The 19,400-nt window shown below is 32.9% G+C and overlaps 1 protein-coding gene across 2 annotated transcripts in view; it reads left to right on the forward strand.

Annotated features, from left to right (window-relative positions):
* The window catches only part of CDH8 (cadherin 8), a 378,266-nt gene that overhangs the window by 280,135 nt on the left and 78,731 nt on the right, over positions 1–19,400 (forward strand). For both annotated transcript variants that reach the window (XM_003263129.4, XM_030795969.1), the window contains exon 9: positions 17,957–18,078. In XM_003263129.4, the coding sequence (XP_003263177.1) occupies positions 17,957–18,078 (122 nt within the window). The remainder of the gene's footprint in view (positions 1–17,956; positions 18,079–19,400) is intronic.

The raw sequence follows: 19,400 nt of genomic DNA on the forward strand, positions 1-19,400 counted from the left end.
TGGATCAGTAAACTCTTAAATAGGGTAAATACAAAGAAAAGCATACCAGGACACATCACAGTAACACTGCTAAAAATAAAGACAATGAGAATTTAAAATTAACCAAAAAAATTAAGGTCTCAGAAGCAGACAGCTTATTTGATAATATAAATTATGAAAGGCAGAGACAAAGAATGTCATTTTAAAGGACAGAAAGAAAATAATTGCCAAGCCAAAATATTATATCAAGAGAAAAGAGCCTTCAAATTAAGTTGTTTTCTTTCAGAAAAAAAAAACGCGATAAAATGCATTAGCAGCAGTTTTTCACTGAAAACATTTTTAGAAATGTATTTTTCTAAAAAAAAAATGAAAACCAGCCTAAATGGCAATATGATAATACAGAAAAGAAAGAAGAAAAACAAAAATATTAATATGTGGGAAAATACAAAATAATATATACTACTTAATATAATTAGAATGTGTTACATGTATAAAGTTGAGGTAGAATTAAAATACATAACAAAAATGAGGGAAATGGGAAGGGTGTAATATAAATTATCATAATGCATTGCAAATGTTCTTTCATTATACATATAATGTTTGATACATTAAGATATACTTTAATGAATCAAGGGTACATATATGAATTATATGTTTAGTGTAGTCACTAAAATAATATTAATTAAAGACTATATAAGTAATGTAATAATGGGGAAATGGAATAATTAAAACTAATTAATTAAAAAACAAAGAAAAGGGGAAAACTAAGAAATAACTAATTTTAAAAAACATTAAAAAAGTACAGAAAGAAATCCAAACCCATATGGTTACATACTTTAATATTAGATAAACATTGTCAGATTAGATTTAAAAAGCAAGCAAAGCACAGATCATGTCTCCTATCACAGATAAAGCTGTAATATAAGGGTAAATAGAGACTGAGATGATTGAAACAAGATCTGACTGCAAATTGAAACTGAAGGAACGTTGTTCAGGTGTAAACTAAGGAGAAAGAAATAATCCCCCAAATACGGAGAAAAATGTTATAATGATAAATAACTAAATTCAGCAAGATATAAAAATCCTAAATTCATATATACCTTATAATCTATTTGCCAAGTATATAAAGTAAAACTTTGGCAGAATCTAAGTGAGCAACAGATAAACCAACAATTACAACAAGTAGACCGAAAAACTGAAGATAGAGAACATTTGAATATCATGATTAATAAACTTATTTAATTGAAAGGTATAAAATACTGCACTGAAGAGTTACAGAAAAAAATCATTCTTGTCAAACAAACTTGAAATATTGACCCCAAATGGCCAAAAGCTGTGTCATAAAACAACTCTCAACGCATGCAGTATATACCTTCTTAACAGTAGCATCAAGTTATAAAAATGAGTAACGACAACAACAAAAACTTAAATTATTCTTAAGTATTGAAAATTAAACCACACACTTCTAAACAACCCATGAAAAACAGAGTAAAACCACAAAGAAATTAACACATTTAAAAAATGAATGATAGCAAAACAATGACATGGCAAATCATGTGGAATAGAGTTAACACAATGCCTACAGGGAAATTGACCTTAAATGTCTACATTAGAAAAGAAGAAGTGCTGAAAATCAATTATCTAAGCATCCACTTCAAAGGGGCTGAAAATGAGAAGAAAATTAAAATTAAAAAGTAGCAGAAAGGTGAAAATAAGTATAGGATAGAAAATAATGAAATTGAAAATAAATGTACAATAGTGAAATTCAACAAAACCAACAGCTGTTCAAAAAATGAATAAAATTGATAAAACCTTGCAAGGTAAAATAAGAAAGCAAGTCATCAATATCATAAATGAAGAAGGAAGCATTGCTACAACTTCTATAGAGATTCAAAAAATAATGGAAGGATATGAGGGTGATCAGGCTGCGACACGTGTCACCCCATTGATTGCCAGGGTTGATTTGGCTGATCTGGCTGGCTAAGCGGGTGTCCCCTTCCTCCCTCACCACTCCTCGTGCATCCCTCCCGAAGCTGCACGCTTCGTGGAAGAAAACGACCATCCCCGAGGAGGACCGGTCTTCGGTCAAGGATATAGGAGTAGCTGTGCTCCCCTGCTAGAATCTTCAGACACGCTCTCAAGCTTCATTTGTAGGAGAACATAGGGTAGTCAAGCTTCCAAGACCTCAGACACATCCAAATGAGGTGTGACGTGTGGCAGTCTGCTTTTAAAAAGGAAAAAAAGAAAAAAGATAATGGAAATATTTATTCCAATTTTAAAAGTTATTGGCAAAAATATAAATACATTTAGCATAAACACAGCATTAACTGAACATATTTTTGTCAAAACTTTTTAAATGTATTGTGATAGAGGCAAGTTTAAAAACACAGGCTTTGCAAAATGGCATAAATAAGAAAAAATAGAAAAATATGTCTATTACTTCTCTATTGAATAATTAAATCCATAATTACCAACTCTAACACATAAGTTCTCATGCTCAAATGAACTCACCGATATAAATTTCAACAGAGAAAAGTAAAAGAGGGAGCATTTCCCACTTAATGTCCCAAAGTCAGTGTAATCTTAATGCTAAAACCTGATGAAAATATTACAAGATAAGAGAATTAACAGCCTGCTTCTGATATACAAATCTTAGGTAACCTATTAGCAAAACAAACTCACTAATACACCAAAACATTACACTCAGGGAATACAGGGACACATTATAACATTTAAAAATGTTTTTATTCAAATTAAAATATTGAGAGAAGATAGAGAAAAAGATGATCTATCTTTATAGATGCAGAAAGAGTTAAGTATGCATTTCTTGTCCATAACAAAATTTCTTTTCACACTAGATATAGGAGGGGACTTAATTTGATAAAATGTAGCTACAAAGAAACATATAAACATCAGATCTAATGGTGAAATACTGAAACCTTTCTCACTTAGATTGCAAATGAGATGAAGTTGTCTACCATTGCTAGTTTTATTCAATTATACTGAAGGTTTTAGTCAATACCGTAAGGTTTGAGGAAGAAATAAAAGTATAAATATCACAAAGAGAGAAATATGATTGTCATTACTCACAATCAACATGATTGAGTATAAAAATACAAAAATAATCTATAAACTATTATAAATAGTAAGTCAAGTTTGCATGGTTGTCAGATTTACAAAAATTATTGCATTTTGTTTTCTACCAATACTCAGAAAATTAAATAAAATACTTCCTATAACATTGAGCAGACTTCAATTACATAACAAATCAATCTGATGCAAGGTCTCTAAACAGAAAACTACAAAACATTACTGAGAAAAATTAAAGACACAAATGAAGATACAAATCAAAGATACAAAAGATAAAAATTAAAGATACAAAGTTTGCAATTTGAAAGATTCAAAAAAAGTCAATTCTCTAAATTTATCTGTAGAATCTAAGCAGTATCAATACATTCCAAAATTTCTGTGTGTGTGTGAGTGTGCGTGCTCGTGCACGTGTGTGTATAATTTGACAAATGATGCTATAATGTGCATAGAAATTTAAAGGGCAAAAATAATAAAATATTTACCAAGAACCAAAATTGTTTGTCTTATAATATCATTATATGAAGGTTTATTATAAGATAGAATTCTTAATAAAGGACTGTAGGACTAAAAAGATAGAAAAATAGACCAATGGAATAGAAGACTTCAGAAATAGGCCTGCAGAGAAAATGCTCAACTGAATTATAACAAAGATGCCATAGGAGGAAATAGCAATAATGTGGACTGTAAACTGGATGCCTGCGAGTGGAAAAAACTGAACTGTGACTTGTGCTTCTGGCCATCAATATAAATAATCTTCACATACGTCAAAGATATAAAGGTAAAAACTAAAATAATAGACCTTCCAAAAGTTAACATGGGATTTTCAAATTCTGGAATAGGAAAATAATGAATGAAAAAAGCACTAAAATGAACAAAACACATATTGATGAATTCAATTGATTGAATTAAGAATTTATGCTCATCAAATGATACTACTAAGAGACTGAAAAATTAAGCCATTGGGTGGAAGAAGGAATTGTGGTACATGTATCTACTAAAGGACTCACATTATTAATATAGTGTAGGCATATCAATTAGGAAAATATAGGCGACTTAATTAATAAAGGAAAATTTGAACAGGTATTTCACAAAGAAGATGTCCAAGTGGCCAGTAAACATAAGAAAAGGCCCTAAGTATCAAATATTCAGGACATTGCAAATTGAGATATACCTAAAATACAACTTCAACACTCCTACAATTTCTAAAATTAAAATAGTATAATAGATAACTGATTTCACGAAGTATTGATGCAAATTTGCAGCAGCTTGATCTTTAATACAGTGCTGGTCAGAGGGTAACTTGGTATATCCACATTAGAAAAATATTTGGAAAAAAATGCGAAAGCTGAATGTATGCATGACCTGTAATATTTCACAGGATATTGAAGTATGTAATAAACAGAAATTAATATATTTTTGCATCAGAAGACATATAGAAAATATTTATAATAGTGAAATTCAAAATAGCATAATACTGAAAGAACCCAAATGCCCACCAGTAAGAGAACTGGTAAATAATTGTGGTATATTCATATAATGGAATTCTTTCCAAACAATGGAAAAGCCTGATGTACTGCTGCAACTATATGAATGCAAAAATATTACATTGAACTAAAGCATCTACATGCAAATGTGTATACACTGTGTGAATTCAATCTTTATGAATTCCTGAGGAAGATAAACGAACATACTGTTAAACCAAGTAGAAGTTATCTTGAGGGAGATAATGACTTGGAAGGGGGTAAATGAAAGTCTTCTGGGGTGTTGGCTACTTGGATATCTTGATGTATGTGATAGTTACATGGGTGTGTTCATTCTGGGAAAATCCACTATAATAAATTCTTAACATTTATTGCGTCTCGTTCTCATGGCTTACTTTAAATGCAAAAATTGACCCCACATAAAAAAATAAGGAAGTCACCATCATATATTCAAAAATATATGACTATTAAAATTTCTGAACATGAATTCACTGAAAGAAAATTCCATGTCAATGAAATCACCAAACCTTTCTTTTGACATTATTAGTTTATTATACTTGTGCATTGGGCGCAGACTGATCAGTATTAAAAATATTATATTGACCGGGCGCAGTGGCTCACCCCTGTAATCCCAGCACTTTGGGAGGCCAAGGCGGGCAGATCACGAGGTCAGGAGATCGAGACCATCCTGGCCAACATGATGAAACCCCATCTCTACTAAAATTCAAAAAATTAGCTGGGTGTGGTGGCATGCATCTGTAGTCCCAGCTACTCGGGGGGCTGAGGCAGGAGAATCGCTTGAACCTGGGAGGCGGAGGTTGCAGTGAGCTGAGATTGTGCCACTGCACTCCAGCCTGGTGACAGAGCAAGACTCCTTCTCAAAAAAAATATGTATATTTATATTTTGGGAATATGTTGTACAAATGCTATATTAAAGAGAACCTGTGTGAAGTAATTAATTTTGTTTGTTTTGTTACTTGTTGGTCAGGCCACCCTAGGTTTGTTTTTTTGTTTTTTGTTTTTTTTCCTTTTTTTTTTGAGGCGGAGTCTCACTCTGTTGCCCAGGCTGGAGTGCAGTGGCATGATTTCGTTTGGACTCAGTAGATATTCAACAATACATACTTCTTCAATGTATTAGGTTGGTGCAATAATAATTTCAGTTTTTCCATTGAAAGTAATGGCAAAAGCTGCAATTCCTTTTGCACCAACCTAATGCTATGTTATAGATTACATATAGATTGATTTCACCCCAATATACCCTGAAATCATGTCCCCATTTGAAAAAAAATCTTCACTTTAATCCAACAAACTGCAAAGAGAGAGTGAGGTATACCAGATCACTCAATAGATGCTGGGTAGTTTACAATATTAGCTTTCTTATCTAATAAATTGTGTGTGTTGGTGTGTGTGCATGGTCATGTACTGGGGTCACTATGTTGTAAAGTAGTATTAAATGAACGTTTAATCTGGACATTAGATATGTTGATACATTAATTCCTCTGAAACTGTGAGTATCCCTAAGGTTCTAAAATATAAGGGATTAAATAGAAACACTTAGCAAAGTAAATTCAAGAAATTCACTTCAAATAATCTCGAGTCAATCCTATTTGAAATAATTAGGGGGAAATACCACTAAGGATTTAGTAATTGACATATAATGCAACTCAGTTGGCAGAGTAGAATTAGAGATTTTTGCAAAGAAGACTTAGTTTACTAAAAGGGACATGAGAAGCAATAAACTCACTATCCAATTTTGTTTCTTTACCTGTTGCACCATGGAAAAAATAAGAGATATGTAAACAGGATAGAAATATGTACTTAAGGGTATAAAAGGAAAGACTCAATATTTTAGAGTTACAAACTGAGCCAAAGTAATACATAATAGGATGAAGACCCAGATCAAAACTAAAACAAAAGAAACAAATAAAAGCCATGTATGTGCACACACACATACACACGCATCAAAATAAAACAAAAAAGGTGACATTTGTATGCACGGTATAGACAACAGAGGACAACAAATTTGTAAGCATACTTAAATAATTAAAAGTAGGTCGCATTATAAAACACAAATTAAGAGAAAAATAGAAAACATAATAGTTCCATGCTCATTCATACTATTGTTTTTTATAAACTATCACTCATGTTATCTTTATGTGGAGTGTGATTGCTAAAATTTTACATTTATGAAATACAAAGAAAGGATCTAAGATTAAAAGGCTATGAAGGATACAGTCAGGTCTCTCTCCAGTGGCTCTAAATCTTTTCCCCATGGGATTCAAATTTTACAACCCTAAATGTGCCTACCCTAGTTTTCAAGATCTCAATTCTTGTGAGGAGGAGAAAGGATTCTGAGGGTTCATTGTAGATACATAGGAAAAGGTGGAGTGAAGAACTTGCCAAGTGCTTATACAGAACTCCACTATTTCCAGGTTCACTGAAGACGAATGTTAATAAACAAGGGACCCGCACATTTTCTCCCCATTTAGAGCATTTGAAAATGGAGTAGCAAGATAGCATGCTTTTTAGCAGTCAGGGAAAACACACAGGGGTCAGTGAGGGCTTGAACCAAAGTCACTGTTTAAGAGTCATTTTCTCCAGGGAGTTTAAAACATTTTCAAAAATGTCTAAGTCCACAGCTTTCTCAGTGAGAGAAAGTATTTTTTCCCCTCTCTTGAGAGAGCCACTTCTTGGATAATAGAAAGGCTACAACTTATAAGCTTTGTTCATTAGACACTAAAGCCCCAATTTGATTAAAGTTCTAATTTAATTCTAAATTACTCTAGGTATGACTGGGATTTCAAGGAGTGAAATAAAGTGACTACTCTTTATACTCTTGGCTTGCTGAAAATTTCACAATCTTATCCTCAAAAATTATTGAAATTCTGGTGGTCAACTGCTCCTTCTTTGTACAACAGAACGCAGAAATTTTTTTGATAAGTATTTGATGGTGTCAAAAGTCTGCATTTGAACCAGTGCAAGAATACAGTTGCCATAACAGAGAAAGGGGAATGCATAAAAACAACACTGTAAAGATAAAAACTATCAAAAATATCCCCAGAAGCATGGCTACCCTCTTGGTGCCTGTTGGTTAATTATATTCTAACTTGTTCCTCAGCTATCTAATAATCTATGGATTTGATAAATCATCACTAATGATTTAGAAATTAATATGCCATTTATGGGCAAAATGTGTCTCAAAAAGTTTCGTCTTTAGTCATTGAGAGCTTAACCCCACTATTGACATTATTTCCAGTATCTTCTTTCAAATTCCCATCAGTTTTATTTTAAACTTACTAAGTTGCTGTATTTCCATCATATATTCAATTCACGTCTTCCTATTTTTATAAAATTCCACTGCTCCTCTTATTACCTATTCAATTATAAATTCTCTTATTTTGCATTCCCCAATTGACTATAATTTACTGCTCATAGCTTCTACCCTTCTACTTGTAGAAAGCTCAAGAATTATTTATTGTGCCCCACTAGTAAATCTAAATTTGTCGAATCATTTTTCTCTCTTATAGCTTGAAAAGGCAAGTCTGTTTATTTCAATCGATGCCTGCAAAAACAGCAGCTCATGGAAACCAGTTAAAAGCAAATTACCAAGTAACTTAGACTTGGCAGTATTCCATTACCTTTGATTATAAAAGGGCAAAATTAATGGGCAATTCATGAGGGTATGTGACAGAGAGGTGATAGGAAGTCACTACTACTCAAATGGTAGAAGTCAAGAACTTGTTTATACCAGATGCTATTTCAGCCTTTTCTCCCATCATATGTGAAAACAGCCTGACTTTTGTGACCAGTTGATATGGGCTTTTCCTTCCAGACCACTTTGTCACATCTCTTGTGTTTAGCAAATTAATCTTTAATGAATGTTAATCAAGTTTCTAATTATAATATCTTTATGTTTAGTGTTTGTATATCAGATGAAAGGCAAACATTTTGGGGCCAGTCACAAAGGACATAAATAATTTCTTTAGAAGCTTATCTAATTAGTTTTATTGCTGTATAATATCTTTAAAATTTGAACTGCTATCATTTCATTAATTTAGATACAAGTGAATCTTCATATTTAAATATGACACATGTTGAAAATTATTAGTTGTAATTTCAATCATGTCTGTTCATATAATATTGATAAAGATAAGATATTTTGGTGGTGTTTGGGGACATGGAACAATAGGTTTTATTTGTTTTATTGTTTTTCTCTGTGTTTTAGCAGTTTCAAGAAATACCCAGTAGATTTCTGAGGCATTCATATACCTGGGATAAACATTCATCTACTTAGGGCTAAACAAAATGAAACATAATTTCTCTTTCAGTCTGCTTTTTGCCAATTTTTAAAAAATAAATCTGATCCAGAAATAGTTCAATGGCTTGCCAGTGATCACATGATATATATCTGGCTCACTGCCACATAAAACAATACTTGTCTTGACATGGCCCCAAATTTCTCTCCTAATATCACCATTGGCCTTATCTCAGGATAGTCCCACCATTAGAACTCCTGATTATTTGGTGATGGCATGGTCTCTGGGCCTTTTTACATGCCTTTTACTCTATCTGAAACAATTGTCCACCTTTCTTTCTTTCTTTTTTTTTTTTTTTTGTTGTTTTTCGTTTGTTTGTTTTTGAGATGGAGTCTTTCTCTGTCATCAGGCTGGAGTGCAGTGGCATGATCTCGGCTCACTGCAACCTCCACCTCCCGGGTTCAAGCGATTCTCTTGCCTCAGCCTCCTGAATAGTTGGGACTACAGGTGTGTGCCAACATGTCCAGCTAATTTTTGTATTTTTAGTAGAAACAGGGTTTTACTATGTTGGCCAGGATGGTCTTGATCTCTTGACCTAGTGATCTCCCCGCCTTGGCCTCTCAAAGTGCTGGGATTACAGCACACTGCACCTGGCCTCCACCTTTCTATACCTAAAGTAAAGTGCTTTTACTAATTTTAAAAGGCAAAAGATAATTCCCTATTTTAAATCTTTCTGTGACCATAGAAAAGTGCTTCTTCTTTCTATATTCTTCCACAACACTGAAAACTAATAACTTGTAGGATAAATGAAGATATAGATAAACCACTATAATGCGATATTTTTCAAAATACTATGGATTACTTGGTTATAGGAGATTCATCTTAAATGGACATACATATATAACTATGTATTGAATAACTGAGTAGAAGAATAGTAAGATAATGAATGAATGACAAAGGCATTTATCAAAATTCTCAGGAAAGAGTTAGGGGTACTTAACCTTCTTGAGCTTATATTTATTATATTTTGAAGAATGAATTCAAATAATTTTGCACAACCACAATAATGTCGCATATCTCTGTTTTCTAGGACAAAAGGGTGTTTGTGATAGTATTGTTTTAGTTAGTCATGAATGTCCTGGCTTTTGGAAAGCGATAATTTAGTGGATTGAATGGTGGCCCTCAAAAAAGATATATCCAGTCCAAACCCCAGAAACCTGTCAAGATCACATTTGGAAAACGGTCTATGTAGATGTAATTAAGTAAGGATCTTGAGATGAGATTATTCTAGATCACCTAGGTAGGCCTTAAATCTAATGACAAGTGTCCTTATTAGAAATAGAAGAGAAGATACAAGAAGAAGAGAAAGCCATGTGAAGATGGAGGCAGAAACTGGGTTTATGTCATCACAAACCACGAAATATTGGAGATACTAGAAGCTGAAATGGACAAAGAAAGATGGTTCACTGGAGGCTTCTCAGGGCATTTGGCACCACTGAGACCTTGATTTTGGACTTCTGACCTCCAAGTGTGAGAGTGTGAAGGAATACATTTCTATGTCTTTAAGGCATGAAGCTTGTGGTAATTTGTTATGGCAGCCCTAGGAAACTAATATAAACAAGTTTACGAAAAAGAAAAGAAAAAGTCATAATTTTTTTGAAATATGTTTTAAACTTAATTGAAGAGACAAGAAAATCTCACATTTACTGGATAGATAGAATATTTACTACACAGTTTAATAACTCTAAACAACTCTTGTGAAGTTAAAACAAAAAATGAGAGACAGAGAGTGAGAGAGAAGGAAGGAAGGCAGATGATAATTGCTGCTGATTCCAACAAAAGCCTTCTGGAAAAGGTGGGGCTTGTAAGGGACCTTGAAAGAAGGGTGGTCTAAGAAAACTGGAAGGACTTGCCTCTCACAAAATAGGCACAAGCATGGCCAGTATGGACAGAAGTGCCGTGAAAATATAAACTCTGGAAAATGGCCCTAGAAAGGGAGTAGGAGGTGAACATAGAAGGCAAAAGCAGATCTATCACTGGAGCTAGAGACCCACGCTCATTGTAGCATCCTTGCAAATACAGAAGGAAATCATGTTCCCCCCAGCAAGACTGATAAGTCAACATCAACAAGGTCCCAATATGTTCTCTAAATGGAATGCTTCCTAGTTCACCTACCCCAACTCCAAATGTGAATGTTCAAGGTCCATCCCCTTTAAACCCTCCAAACTGGTTAAGCTCTGTCTGTGATGTGCTGCACTAAAACTGTCTGCTTTTCTTCATATCTCTCAGTCTAGCGTATAATTCAACACTATTTGATTATTCTCTGCTACTGTACTATAAGTTCTGAGAGAACAGAGTCTTTATCTCCGTTTGCTTTTTCTTATATTGAAAGCACATAGAACACTACTTATACATCACTATACATATTCAATAATCAAAATTAGGGCAGAGAGTAGATAAGCTATCAAGAAAATGAATGAATTAATAAAAATAATATATTATTTAAGATTATGGGTTAGATTACATTAATTAGTTTGAATGTTTTGAGGTATTCATTGATCATTTACTGGATCACTGTCATCCTAGACCACTATGGAGGAGATATAGAGGGCTCAAGAATCAACGAGTTACAATTTAAACCACATAATTTTGAAATGAATATTTTAGGGTAGTACAACCTCAAAAGTTGTTTTATGATAAATTTTATACTGGACAAAACAATTAACAGCTGGAGAAATTTATCTGAAAGTGACAGGAAGGGTGGGAAGGGCACTGGCAAAAGCAAGACCAAGGAACATATTAATAGGCTGCAATAATTAATATATCAAGGAACAATTTTATGATTATATGACTTTAGATATATGAACATGATATGTTGGTGTCTTTTTACTTTTTTTGATAGTTTCCTTTAAAACACAAATATTTTTAATTTTGATGAAGCACAATATTTTTTGATTTTCTTATTATTTTATTTTAGTGTCAAATCTCAAATAACATGTAAGATGTCAAATCCTACAACATAAAGATTTTTTTTTTGCAAAAAAAATCACTGTTTACTTCCTGATTATAAAATCGGTTATATTCCTTACAGAAAATTTGGAAACTAGAGAAATGTATTTGTATACAAACATACACCCAAAAGTATGTAATTATTTGTAACAAATATTTGTAAATTTTTAGTGGTTCTTCCAGGGCTTACCATATGCATTTTACTTGGCAGAATAAGCTTCAGATGTATATCATCTTAATTCAAGTGAGATATAAAAATGATACTCCTATATACTTCTATTGCCTTCCCCTCCTATTCTGTGATATCACTGATGTACATCTTTTACATATACGTTATAAACCCTAAAATTGTATTGCTATAATTATTACTTTATATAATATGGTGTTTTTAAAAGATTTTAGAGGATTGAAAGTATATATTCATAGCTTTTGCTATAGTAATCTTCTTATTCATCATTTCTGTTCTTTCCATTTGTTCCTGTCGATTTGAGTTACAACCTAAATTCATTTTCTTAGCCCAGTACACTTTCATACCCACTCACCTCCTTTTTGCTATGATTGGCAAATATATTACATTTTGATATGTTACAAGCTCAGCAATAGTATTATACACGATAATATAAATAGATACATAGAGATTTATGCAATTACAGTTAAAATAAGAAAGGAGGAGTAATGTGGATTTATACAGTCTTTTATCAGGGCATAATTACTTTTACTGTTTTCCTTTCTCTTTATTTTTTTCATTTGGATTAAAATTATTGTCTAGGATCCTTTGTTTTCAACTGAAGAATTTCTTGTCATTTATTGTGAGTGTAGCAGGGATTCTACTAGGAACAAATTTTCTAAGATTTTGCTTATCTGGTGATGACTCTATTTTACCTTCATTTATGAAAGATACTTGTAATGGATATAGGATTCTTGGCTGACAATTATGTTTCATTGAACACTTTGAATATGTTATCTTAACTGTTTTCTCACTTCCTTTATTTCAGATGAGAAGTTAGCTGCTATTTTTATTGGGGTTCCCTGATGATTAGTTTTTGTTTGTTTGTTTATCTCCCACTGATCTCAAAATGTTCTTGTTTTTGGCTTTTAGCATTTTAGATATGATATGTCTGTGAGTCTGTTTGTGTTTATCCTACTTAGAGTTTGTTGGGGAAGTTTTAGGATATACAGGCTAGTGTTTCTCAATAAATTTGGGAAGTTTACAGGAATTATTTGTTCATTTTTTTCTCCATTCTCTGTCTCCTTTTGTTCTCTCATTCCTATGATACATATATGACACTTAATGGTGTCCTATATTTCACTGAGGCTCTGCTCATTTTTCTTTATTTTTTTTAACTGCTGTTCTTTGATTCTCTACTGATTTTCACTTTCAGTAATTCTTTCTTCTGCCAATTTAAATCTACTTTGGAGTATCTCTAGTGAATTTAAAATTTCAGTTATGGTAATTTCCTACTGCACAATTTCCATTTGCTTCCTTTTTAATAATTTCTGTCTTTTTAGTGATATTCTCTACTTGATGTTATGTTGTTATGGTATCTTCATTTACATATTTAATTATGCTTTTTAAATATATTTTAATGGCTACTTTGAACTCTGTTAAATCTGACATATGGTCACTCTCACATATGGTTTCTTTTGCCTGATTTTTCTCTGACCTATGAGTCATACTTTATTGTTTGTTTATTTTCATGTCGTGTAACTTTTTTCAGAAACTAGATATTTTCAATAATACAATGTAGCAATTCTAGTTACCAATCCTCCTCTAGAGTTTGGAATTATTATTTACTCACTTGTTTGTGACTTGCTGAATTGTTTTAGTAAAACCTTTTCTCCCCAGTGGTGTAAAATCTGCGATCTTACTTCTCCAGAGGTACAGTGTTGGATATTTACATAAACACCTGGAAATATGGTGGTTTTGGCAGGGCTCTCTTCGATTGTCTCTGTTCCTGACCACATCCAGCTATTAAGGTTGTTTAATTGCCAGCCAACTGCTCAACTGTATTCAAGAGTGCCCTAGGTCATAATTTGTTCCACGGTATGATCCATTCAAATTTGGGCTCTGTTGAAGAAGTGATTCCCTAGATAAATGTTTGAGATTTGTTACTTTCCCTAGAAGGCTCATTTCAGCTGACTGTATCTGCATTCTCTCTAGCAACTAGCCTATCTCTCCAGTGAATCTACCAGATCTACCAACACTCTCTCATTTGTCTTTCATAGCAAGCATTAGTGTTTTGAGTTTACACTTAGGCTTGAATGTCACATTCCTTTGTATATGAAGGAAGCTTCTGCTTCAAGGCCTGCTTTTCTCTTTCACTCTCAAGCAAAATCTTTGAGCCATGGCTTTGAAACTCCTTTCTTTAGGAGTGAAGTGCTTTGTGGAGAGAAGGAGGCAGTGACCTCAATCTTTTTGTCTCACCTGCTGTATCCCTTAGGACTTTTTCCATAGACTAATTATTTTTTAAGAAAACTTCCACCAGTTTTTCTGGAGACTGGGTTTGTAGAGTTCCTCAGGCTATCATGTAATGAGTCTTAAAAAACAACAACAAGAAAACAAACAAACAAAATTGAACGATGTGTTAAGAAGGCTTTCTGGAAGAGATGTGACATATGCTAAATTTTGAGGGATAACTAGAGAAATTCTAACCACCTGGAAATAGCTTTTCAGTGCAGAGTAAACAGTTTAGGTTTTATTTTGCTTAATTTTTCTAAAGAAATAGATAAAATATTAAAAGGAGACATCTAGAAATATCTACAATACAACTAAATAAGAACAAATTAGTTTAGTACACTTGCATAATTGTTAAATAAATGTAAAAAATAGTTGAATTTGTACACCATGATATTCTTTACAGCTATAAAAAGTGGGTTCCAAATTTAGTTCCTAGTTTCTTACCGAGCTATAAACTAAAGAACCACAAACTAAAGAAGAAAATAATAATTATTTACAAAGAGTTCTTTGACCATTATACTAAAACATTAGTTACTTGCAGAAGTGCTGGGACACGTGAAATATGATAATTGAAAAAACGTTATATGTCATTCATGATTTTCCAACAGTGTTGAGTAATAGCTCCCTAATCCCACATTGTTCCTAAAAAGATACTAGTTGGTATTTTGCACTGCGCCCCAGGAACAGATAAATACCACTTTGTCCCATATATGACATATGAGAAAACCTACTTTAATGTTGAAAATTGCCTCCAATAAGAAGCTGATGGACGTTGTTCATTCTTTATGACTGAGTTTTGCCACCTGTTGGTCATCTAGGTCTAAGAGATAATTACAACTTATTGCAACTATGAGGCCAAATTAAAAAGAAAAGAGAAAAATAAGAATGGACTTTGACAATTTTTTAACCAAAAGAGTGGGAAGAAAATGTGTATATGCATGTTTGCCTGCAGTGTGTAGATATGAGTGTGTGTGTGTGTGTGTGTGTGCATGCGTGCATGTAACATTAAAGGTAAGGAAAACAAAGAATAATATCATACATAGTTGACTTGGCCTAATCAACCATTGTCAGTGTATCTGAATCCGTAAGATTAGCAATTTTTTCACTTCGGAAGGAGCAAAATAATGTTTAAGGAATATGGTAGCTTTTTCTTATACTTTCAGTTTTCTAAGACTGTACCCCTATTATTCACTGTCTAATCTGTACATGCAGTTTATTAAGCCTGTGCTAATCACTATTTATTAATTGAATATTTAGCGAGATTAAGGTAAAAATATCTAGTAGAAGTTTCTTTAATTATTTACATACACAGGAATTGGTCTAGGATGTAGAATGGAAAGAATGAGTGTTATAGAGTTAAAAGGAATAACCAGCAATTCTTAGAATTGAAACAGAGAATTACACAAGGAAGTTAATCAATTAATGGGACTCCAATTGGGTGAAATAGGACCATGAGCAAAATTCAGGAAGTTAAATTGCACAGTTTCATAGGGAGGGTTGCAGATTACGAGTGCAATTCTGAAATTATTAGTGATGGTACAACCCCTTAGACATTCGGTATTTGATATTTGGGCCAAAACTTCAAATATTTATCAAATTTCAGGTAAGTATTTGTAACAAATTTATAAACATTCTTGAGGAGATAGTAATAATTAGTAACCTTCATACACACACACACACACACACAGAGAGGCACAAACACACACGTTTTTTTCTTTTTTTGGACTTCATCAGTATTATACTATGAAAATGGCTTATGTCTGGAAGAGCAAGATCACATTTTGAAGTAGATGCTTAACTTAGTAATCTTGGTAAAATTATATAATATTTTAAGTGTCAGGTTTACATCTTACATATGGGGATCCCATTAGCTACTTCATAGATTTTTTTGTGCAGATTGAATGAAATATGATTATGTGAAATATTTTGCATCATGAATAGTATTCAATACACATGATGCTGTTGATGTGGAAAATTGCAAAAAGCAAAAGCTATAATACCTTTGAATGTGTGTCCAATACTGTATAAGACACTTTTAATTTTTTCTCACATGACATTTATAATAATTCTAAAACCAAAGTGTTAAATTTCTGAGTTTCATTTTTTTAAGGAAAAAATTGAGTTTAAATTACTTGCTCAGAGTCACACAAGTAGTAGAAGGAAAAGCTGGGTCTCCAAATGTGCATGTTTAACACAAAATGCTATGCTCCTTTTTACTCTCCAAGAACTGCTATTTAGCTAATGGTCAGGCTGGAAAATGGAAGTAAATATTTAAAAATATAACCATACCTTACTCAAATTATAAACTTCATAGAGTTTTGTTGAATAGATAAAGGATAAAATACGAGTTCCTTGTCTTAGAGTCATATGTTAAACTTCTATTTGGATTCTTCCTTCCATCAAAACTAGGAAAGTGCATGTTTCCTTGATTTTTGGGAAGTGAAGTCAAGTTCCATTAATTCCTCGGGATTGTATTCAGCCACTTGTAGTTAACCAAATTAGAATATTGGAGAGTAGTCATGGCACTCAACTAAATTCAAATCTTGTAGCAGAGCCAGCAGGGCAAACCAACTGTAAATCTGTAGCATAACTATAGCTATTTGGTGTATACTTTAGGAATACTTTTATCTTTAACCAAAAAAAATGAGTATTTTAGAGCTCCAAATGTAATCAATTGTCAAAAAGAGGAGTTTGATATATCAAATGCAAGTCTGTTTGTTCATATTCAAAGCCAAACATTTTTTCCCCTCTTGGCTTGCTTATAAATATTCAGTGCCACAGAAACACAAATAAATAATTGGCCATCTCCAATGCATTCTGTGTAATTTATAACAGATCAAAAGATTATTACATGGTACAGTCAAAGTCAAACTATATGCCATTTATTGCAAGTGAAAACTGTAACATGGCCCAAGTCAGCAATGTATTAATAGACTAGATCTCCTTCTGTGTGTATGTGCGCATACATAACTTAAAAAAAAATAAGGATTTAGGGATTAAAGGTTATGTATTGAGTTCTCTGCTATTGGAATTGACCTGGAAAGATTAGAAGATTATTATTCGTTTACACTGATAAAAATCCTCATGAAAATGACAATATTAAAATCACTTGGGATCATCTTATCCAAAAATATTCCAGGGTCAATTTTAATGAAAAATGCGATTCATAAAATATATGATATTTCATCTTTAATCTTACCTCTTTTATCATTGTTAAGGACCACTTCTCAACAAGTGATTTGTTTCTGGCCTTTTGCTAGGTTTTAAGTGTTCATCTGTATTATACAGCCAGTCAAGTGAGTAAGAGCTTAAAATGGGTTGTGTTCTACTCAAGAAAAAAAGAGATACATTTTTGTTGTATACAACATTTTTCTTTTAAAGAATGGATCCCTTATCAATAAAATAAAGCTTGCTTTATCAAAGAAACCTCTTTTAATTTATTCAGAAATGGTCTTTATCAAGCTAAACTCCAGCAAATGGTGTTTGAAATAACAATTTATGCTTTTTTAAAAGCAGTCAAGCACTTGCTATTTTTCTTATTTGGTCAGACTTTATAATCACCATGTTGAAAACATCCTAATTAAGGGAAGTTGGAAACAGACACACATGCTTTCAAGAGAAAGTTGAGTTGCACGTTAAAATGAAATACCCTCAATGCTGATGTTATTTTTTCCTTCCCATAGGGAACCACAGTCAGATATCAAGAGTACCTGTTGCTATTAAAGTGCTGGATGTCAATGACAACGCCCCTGAATTCGCATCCGAATATGAGGCATTTTTATGTGAAAATGGAAAACCCGGCCAAGTAAATATCTCCATGTTGTTAATGCTGAATATGTTTGTATACAACTGTCTCATATTTGATTAACCTGCATTATATTGTGCATTTGCATCATTTATGATCTGCAAAGTCTCAGGCAAGAAACACATCCAAATGGGAAGAGAGAGGGAATTTTTTTTCTCCATCAGATGTTATTTCTCTTCCTACTTATGACCAAATTGGCTCCTAAAGTGGAACAACCTGCTGTGCCACAAACCCAGAGCCAAATCACTGTCTTAAAATATCTTGGGATATGGATGATAGCAGGAGATGTTTTAGAGTGATGGGGGCTGAATTTTTACTTTCAAATGACAAGAAGCAAGGTAAAACCTCATGGAGAGGAGACATTTGTTTCACAGCAAACATATGAATAACAAATAATAGTGAAACCCAAGAAGACCAGTGGTTTATAGAAAGTTGTAGGAAGTGAATATTGAAATCTGTAAATATGTATATATATTTAGATAAACATAAGATGAACAACACGTTTTAGATGTGTGTATTAGTAGAACATTTTTTGTGCCTCATATAGCATAGATGGGACAATGAAAACAAAAAAAAAAAACAAAGAAAGTGAGAGAGAGGGAGAAGAAAAGGGCGAGGGAGAGGGAATCGGAATGGGAGTGGGAGGAAGGGAGGGAGGGAGAGAGAAAAAGAGGGAAGAAGAAAGGGAGGAAAATAGTTAAACAAGCAAGATGAACAGAAACAAATATCTGCTATACTCTGAATGTCAAAATGGAAATAGCCTATGTAAAGTTCTGCAAAACCATAAATGTAATAGATTTACTTTAACAAGGTACCAAAGTACTGTATGTTTAAGAAATTTATCATTTTTCAACTTCCTAATTTATTTCTGGATGGTGACATTTTAATTTAAATAAACAGCAGCTGACAGTATGACACTGGAGTTGTTAATCCAACTATTCTTGTGCCTCATGTGGGTGTTAGGAATTAAACTTACTATTTGCTAAGCAGCTTACCTGACAAGAGTCAGGTTTTTTTCCCCCTAAAGAAAGGACTAGCACTGTAGCTGTGTGCTTTCTTATAAATGATCAATTTGTTACCCTCCTATAAAACAGTGGACATTTCTCCATAGACTACTGTCATGTATCTGGAGGATTAGCATTGTTTCCATCTACCAGAATAAGACACACCACACACACACACACACACGTTAAAGCTAAAATTCTAATGATAAAACTGATTACTTTTAAACATCTAGCCATGTTCTTATCAAAGCATTCAGCTTTAGTAGAGATGTATGTTTATTTTTATAATATTCTAACATTAGCTTAAATGTTTCCTAA

This window comes from Nomascus leucogenys, chromosome 2, assembly GCF_006542625.1.
Source record: "Nomascus leucogenys isolate Asia chromosome 2, Asia_NLE_v1, whole genome shotgun sequence".
Taxonomy (NCBI): Eukaryota; Metazoa; Chordata; class Mammalia; order Primates; family Hylobatidae; genus Nomascus; species Nomascus leucogenys.